The sequence below is a fragment of the Nyctereutes procyonoides genome, unplaced genomic scaffold, assembly GCF_905146905.1.
Source record: "Nyctereutes procyonoides isolate TBG_1078 unplaced genomic scaffold, NYPRO_anot_genome, whole genome shotgun sequence".
Taxonomy (NCBI): domain Eukaryota; kingdom Metazoa; phylum Chordata; class Mammalia; order Carnivora; family Canidae; genus Nyctereutes; species Nyctereutes procyonoides.
In genome coordinates this window covers 6394475-6402161 of record NW_026575051.1, presented here as the reverse complement: position 1 = coordinate 6402161, position 7687 = coordinate 6394475, and the positions used below count along the sequence as shown (strand labels likewise).

Here is a 7687-nt window from a genome sequence, read left to right as displayed (position 1 = left end):
CTAGTCTGATTTTTAAACGTTAAGTTTTCTTTTCTTTTTCTTAGGTCTGCATTTAAGAGCTCACTTTCTTAGCTTGTATGGCACACTGGAGAAGAACGTGGTGTTCTGAAGGCAGAGGTTGTAAGTCACCCTGTGTCTGTCTAGTAGCTGAAGGAGGGAATGGTCAGTCTGAGATTTGTCTTTGCATTTGGCCTTCAGGCCCTTCCAGTCAAGATGTTTCTTTTTCAAGGATCTTTCATTCGACTATAAGAGTGTTCACTACAGCATTGCTTTTAAGAGTAAAAAGTGGAGGCAGCCCGAGGGTGGCTCAGCGGTTTAGCGCCTGCCTTCCGCCCAGGGCATGATCCCGGAGACCCATGATAGAGTCCCACGTTGGGCTCCCTGCATGGAGCCTGTTTCTCCCTTTGCCTGTGTCTCTGCCTATCTCTGTCTCTATAAATAAATAAAATCTTAAAAAAAAAAAAAAAAAGTAAAAAGTGGGACACACTGGTCCCTAACATGCCCAACAGCTCCTGGGTGACCTGAGGCTCATGTCAGTTACCAGGGGAACTTGGAGGGTTACCATCATTGGGGGCAAGGAGATACAAATGTGAGAACCTCAAAACGGGGCAATTTATTTATAAATATCTAAAACAAACAAAAGAACCCCCAAAACCATGCTATGCAAGAACCAGTTTATTATGCAGACAACACAGCTCATGCTGTTTTCTAGCATTCAAGACAACTTATAAGGATTTCCATGGCAATGAAATATATTTTACCGGAAATGAAGTCTATTTTCTCAAGTTCCCAAATGTAAATGGCTCTTTATACAAAGTAATAGCTGTACTGTCTTTTTCTTGGATGACTGGGAGATCAATTTTATCTTGGGATACTCTGCCTTGAGTTTACTGAAGTTCTGTACCATAAGGTTTTGTGGAATTGGGAACCTAAATGATCTCATTTCTATTTCAATGCAGATTGTTGGACCTTCAGATGGAAGTAGTTATAGATTCTTATGGAACCAGGCTTACAAGACTATTACTAATAAAACATAGGAAAATAGTTACAACCATAAACATTTTTGAAAAGAAACAGACTAAGCCTCCTTGATTTAAATAGAGAACTCCCAGGATGTGGATTTCCAGACTTTGCTTTTTTCTTCTTTGCATACCATTTTACGGGTTCTATGTGATTTAAAAAAATTTTTATTTTGTTTTAATTAAATTTTTTTAAAATTTTTATTTATTTATGACAGTCACACACAGAGAGAGAGGCAGAGACACAGGCAGAGGGAGAAGCAGGCTCCATGCACCGGGAGCCCGACGTGGGATTCGATCCTAGGTCTCCAGGATCGCGCCTTGGGCCAAAGGCAGGCGCCAAAACGCTGTGCCACCCAGGGATCCCCTATTTTGTTTTAATTAAAAGTATATATTCTGAGATTTATTTAATAGGACTTTAAGAAAAAAAAAGTAAAAGGTATATGGGGTTGCCTGGGTGACTCAGTTAAGCATCTGTCTTTGGCTCAGGTCATGATCCTGGGGTCCTGGAATCGAGCCCCACGTGGGGCCTCCTTGCTAAGCAGGGAGCCTGCTTCTCCCTCTGCCCCTCCTCTCCTACTTGTGCTCTATCTCAAATAAATAAATAAAATCTTTTAAAAAAAAAATAAAAGCAACCTAGATCAAAAACATACTGGAAAAACAAATTATGGTACAAACACACAACGTAGTAATAGGCAGCTATAACAAAGAAAGAGGAAGTTCCTCATGTTCTGATATGGAACTATCACCAAGATATAGCTGAAAAAAATCAAGGTACAGAATAGTGTACAGTCTGTCACAATTCATGCAAAAGGGAAAAGACTGTATTATTGCATGTACAGTCAGAGAAGATCTCTGGAAGGATACCCAAAGAACTGGTAACATTCATCACCACTGTGCAGGGAAGTGGTCACTGGGGAACAAAGGTGACAGGCTTTTCATTTTCAGTCCTTTTGTACTCTCTGACTTTAAAGCAAGTGGCCATATTATCTATTCAAAAAATGTATAACAAAACCAAACCAAAATATACAGGGGTGTCTGGGTGGCTCAGTTGGTTAAGCATCTGATTCTGATTCTGGATTTCGACTCAGGTCATGATCTCAGGGTCCTGAGACGGAGCCCTGTGTCAGGCTCCATGCTCAGTGAGGAGTCTGCTTGAGGATTCTGTCTCTCTCTGCCCCTCCTTCCCACTCATACTTTCTCTCTCTTTCCCCTTCCAAAATAAATAAATAAATCTTTAAAAAAAAAAAACCAACCCAACAGAATATACAAAAATTTATATATGCACAATCATATATACAAAATACATATACAGGGGAAATTCAGTATTACATCAAGATGGTAATAATCTTTTCCTTTTCTCTACTTCTCCAGGATTTTTATGATGTGGTAAGAATATTTTTCAAGTTCTACGTGTATGTTTAACTTACTTCCTTCATGACTGCACCAGTGTTCCAATCACTAATCAAGTTCAGAAAGATGAAAATGAAGACTAGGACTCTGGATTCCCAATATTCTCCGAATACTCAATAAAGGAAGAAATCTACAGTCCCTAAAAAGTTGGTGCATCAATAGTTCCCAATCCTTAATGAAGACACAGGGCATATAAATAAAGAACTACAACATATGGTTCTCCAGGTAGACAGTAAAAAGGGAGAGGAAAACATCTTTCTATCGGGAAGCAAATTGCTGAATGATAAAATGTGCTAACAATTTCATAATCCTACTAGAGAGAGCCCCCCTTTTCAAATGACTACTCTTCAGCTTCCTGGCTCTTTCCTCATTCTCCTCACTGGTAACCAAGGAGACCACAGGTTTTCCTAAGCTTCTATCTCCCAAACGTCAAACTAGTTATCTTTCTGTTTAAAAAGGGAGGCAGCAAAAGAGAAATGACTTTCAATTTAAAAATAAATAAATAAGGTAACACCATGTTCTTATAAAACCATTGCTCTTGTTTTTCTGACACTGGGTAAAAGAGATGTAGGGGCACATGGCTGCCTCAGTGAAGCATGTGACTCGTAAACTCAGGGTCGTAAGTTTGAACCCCACGGTGGGGGAAGAGTTTACTAAATAAATAAATTGGAAACAACTTCCGAACCCCAGCTGAAAGAAGGATGTCAATCCACCCTCGCAACCCTTTTCCCCCTGCCCTGAAACCAGGTAAGCAGGGACCTATCACTGGAATGAAAAGGAAAAAAACAGCCAGGGCCTTAATACAAGAGCATCTGCTATGGCCATGATCTTGGCTTGGTTTTTATGCTGACATTCACTTGAGTCTATCATCTGATACAGTCACTTTCTTGGTTGGAATTTATGAGCTGCCAGTGTTTACTTGTGAGACTGTGTGGGAGCTGGAAGGGAAGAAGATAAATACACCAAAGCCCAGCTGAGCAACTGATATGCTTTACATTTTATTTCCAGGAAATGACATCTTGTTTTCACAAAGAGGTAGGCCATCCTCTCCAAAAGAGGCTGCCTTAACTTCTAGGGGCAGCCACAGCGGTACACCCAACCCATCCAAAACAAATGTCAATAGAGGTGCTTCTGAGGTACCAAAACGATAAAACAATAAACTTAAAAAGCAAAACAGAAATACATAACCCATTCAACACACAGTGAAGCAGAGTCTATCAAGTACCCTGAAGCAGTCCGCACGGCGAGGACCGGTGGCACCTCAGACAATGGTGGCAGCTCCGCTGGCCAACATGGAGGCTCATGAGGACTTCCTAACTCAGTCTCTGTCCCGGGTGGTTCCATCCCATGCTCTATCTCAGAGCGGCCCAAGACCTGGCCACAGGGAATTCTCCAGACTATCTCAAGCTCCTGTTGCCTGGCAGTCCCTCAAATGTCCCTGGAGCATGGTCTTCATGACAGTCTCTTTGCTTTGAAGAGAAAGAAAGAGAATTAAAGGAGGAGCCTGCATCTCCCTGGCCTGGCCTCCCTGTTGCCACCCTCCATCTCTTCCCCACACAGTGAACCAAGAAAACGGACATCAGATCACACTGCTCTGTTCAGAGCCTGCTCCTCATTTCTCCCAGAGTAAGCATTCAAGGCCCACTCCTACCAAAGGCCCAGGAGGTTCTACACAATCTGTGCTGCCCACTCCCTGCATGGCGCACTCCACTCCTGTCACATTGGCTGCCTCGCTGCCCCTCCAACTCCCCAAGTGTGTCCCCTCTTGCTGTGACACTCTTCCCCACAAGGCAACATGGCCACTGCCTTCAGGGCTTTACTCCAGTACTGCCTTCTCTCTGCTGCCTTCGACTACCTTATCAAAGAATGGCAAAGATCACTCCCTGATTCCTTGCTTTGTTTCTTCTCCATAGCACTAATTACATCTAACTTATTAGATTTTCACTTCTCTTTCTATTCCTGGGACCTAGAGCAGTGCGTGGCACAAAGCTGGCCCTCAATGAACATGTGTTGAAGAATGAAAGAATTATATACACAGCACTAGGCAGAGAGAGGTGAAGGGAGGAGATGGGAGGGACAATTTATTGCTATTAACTGTTTCTGCTTCCTCAATTTGGGGAAGCAGGGATCCTGGCCTAAGGACACAATAAGGTACCAAGGAGGCTGTCCCCTTCCCTGAGACTGAGGTCCTGAATGCTTGGTAGTAAGACCAAAAGGATTATAAAAGTTACTTTTCTCCACTTATGAGCAGCCTTGGGAGAGCTGACAGTGAGAGAGCCAAGCGAAGCTCCCTCCCTCACAGCTCACTGGCCTTACCTAGTAGCTCACAGAAAAACACAGAAGCCACAAGAAAGAAATTCTCTTGACTCCCCTCAAGCAAATCTCCTTGCTTACCCTCTCACATTAAAGGCTCTTTCTAGGAAACAGGATCTACCCTCCAACTTTTAAAGACTAATTACCTCATCTATGCTCTGCATTCTTTGCCCTGCCCTGCTTTCCAAAGAATCTGGCCCTACTCACCATCTCAACTTCCCAGCATCTCCTTCTCGACAGGCTCAGCAACTGAACACACTCAGATCTCTCATGTCTTTAAAAAACAAAACAAAGGGACACCTAGGTGGCTCAATGAGTTGCATGTCTGGCTTTGGCCCAGGTCATGATCTCAGGGTCTTGGGATCAAGCCCCGTGTTGGGCTTCCTGTTCAGTGGGGAGCCTCCTTCTCCCTCTCCCTGTTTCTTTCTGCTTGTGCTTTCTCTGACAAATAAATAAAATCTTAAAAAAAAAAAAAAAGCGCTCTTACCCACCTCCTCCTCCAACTACAATCGTCACTGCCAATTTCTTGAGGACCTTGTCTCACTTTACTTCCTAACTTCACATTCTCCAATTCACTACAAATTAGCTTCTAACCCCACCAGTCCCCCAAACTTGTCCTAGATAAAGTCATCAATGCTCCACACTCCTGCTACATCCAAAGGGCAATTTTTCACCCTTATGCCCTGCTTACTTTTATCCCCAGCACCTGGTACTTAGTAGGAACTGAGAAGGAAAGGCTCAAATGAAAGAAAGCAAGGAAGAGATGTTTCTTTGGGGTTGGTTCTGGTTCAGGTTTCATGGGAGGGTAAAAGAGGTCCAAACTCTCCAGGGTAGGAAAGCAGAAAGCAATTCAAGCAGAAGCCTTAGCCAGAATAGGAGCATGTCTGGTCTCATAGATTTCTTAAAAACACAATAGTAAACAGTTGGACAGATATATATCCAGCTGGTGCAGGGAAGTCTCAACAGTGATGTACCTAATTCTATGATATGCTATGGGGGAGGGAGGAAGAGGCATAATCAGTGACCCCAGCCATCCTCCAAGATTAGTTCATGGAGATCTAAAAATGCTCAATGTTCCCCTAGAGTTAAGTGTAGGAAAACTCTCAAGGAAAATCTGCATTGGTTAATGACACTACTCTGTATTTATACAAGTGGTCTTCTATAATAGGAAGTTCCTGAAAACATGTCTATAAAATAAATTATAAAGTTACATGCTTGGGGGGAGGGAGAATTTATTTTTTAGGGAATGAAAATAACTCTATTTTATCATTAAGGAGACAAAAGGGGTGCCTGGGTGGCTCAGTCAGTTAATTATCAGACTCTTGATTTCAGCTCAGGTCGTGATCCCAGGGGGTCCTGAGACTGAGCCCCACCCACATCATGCTCCACACTCAGCATGGAGTTGGCTTGGGTTTCTCTCCTTTTGCACCCCCCCCCCCCCGGCTTGCACTGGCACACTCTAAAACAGATAAATGAAATCTTTAGGGAAAAAAAAAAGGGGGGGGAAGCCTAAAGGACAAGAGTCAGCAAGAAATCCGAGGTTCGGGATCCCTGGGTGGCGCAGCGGTTTAGCGCCTGCCTTTGGCCCAGGGCGCGATCCTGGAGACCCGGGATCGAATCCCACATTGGGCTCCCGGTCCATGGAGCCTGCTTCTCCCTCTGCCTATGTCTCTGCCTCTCTCTCTCTCTCTCTGTGTGTGACTATCATAAATAAATAAAAATTAAAAAAAAGAGAAGAAATCCGAGGTTCTGGGGCTTCATGGGGTGCTAATCCACATATTACAATTAATCCCACAGCTGACTTCTATGATCACAGTCCCTCCTCCCACCAAGTGGACAGTTCCTGTGCTGCCCTTGTCATTTCCAACTATGCATTCTGAGATGCAGGTTAAGGGTGATGGGGGAGACACCTACCAAAGGGCAAGAAAAGGAAGGACAACAGACCAAAGAAGAGAAGGAAAGGAAAAATAAGGGGAGGTGGTGATGGAGAAATAAGAAAACAGCTTCTAGTAACAAGTCTACTAATTTTCTATCCCATGACAACTTTGCAAAGGAATTTTTAAAAGTCAAAAATTTTAAAGAGTTCAGTGTTACATGCTATTTGAGTGCATGCCAACCTTGCTGAGGGCCATTTTCCCCTGGATGAACTGTCCCATGCTGGGCGGGCAATCTAACTTCATGTGCATGACCCTTCAGATTCTCTAGGGGCAGGACTGGGTAACCCACCTGCTAACAAGTAACTCTCTCTAGATGAGGTCAGCTTGCCAGACACTGTTACAGCTGCCATTCCCACATATTCCTTTACAAGGCTTCATCTTTTCAGCAAGGAGGGATGGGCAATATCAAGGAAAGCCTTCCAGTTGGGCAGGCAGATACTCTCTTCTTAAGTGACTGACAATTTCTCCTGTCCTGTGTCTGGATCACACTCCTCATAGCCTACAGGAAACTGGCAAGAGGCACAGGCCCTGGAGTCTGACCTAAGTCTATCTTCCTATAGACCCTGAGCCTCTGGAGGGGCCTCTGTGTCACAGATTCATGGAAAGCTGTGTCTCATAAACCTTCCTCCCAACCTTGGCATACTTGAAGGCCACAGCACTCTCCCACGAGTAGCCTTGGTTTGATGTAACAGTAATCAAGGGAGCTGGGGATTGTAGTTTGAAAAAGACCCTAGACTGAAAATCACTATTCTAAAGGACCAACAAGATTTTATTTTTAGATAATTTGCTTTCTTCTTTTCTGAACACAACCCAAAGAAACTGCTAGGGAAAGCTAAAAGTGAGAATGTTAACACTCTGTCAACCACCCAACATTTAACGAGAACAGAACGGAAGAGGGGGAGTAGCTGACAGAAGACTGCTCTAGTACCTCAGCAGCTCCAGAGGGAGATCCTCTATAGAGAATGTCAGAAAATGTCTTCCCCTCAAAAAATCTAATGTCAATAT

The 7687-nt window shown here is 43.6% G+C and overlaps 1 protein-coding gene across 1 annotated transcript in view; it reads right to left on the bottom strand.

Annotated features, from left to right (window-relative positions):
* Positions 1–3417: 3417 nt before the first annotated feature.
* RNF8 (ring finger protein 8) overlaps positions 3418–7687 on the bottom strand; it is a 35226-nt gene continuing 30956 nt past the window's right edge. The window contains exon 8 of the mRNA XM_055330387.1: positions 3418–3901. Coding sequence (XP_055186362.1) covers positions 3885–3901 — 17 coding nt within the window. The 3' untranslated portion in view covers positions 3418–3884. The remainder of the gene's footprint in view (positions 3902–7687) is intronic.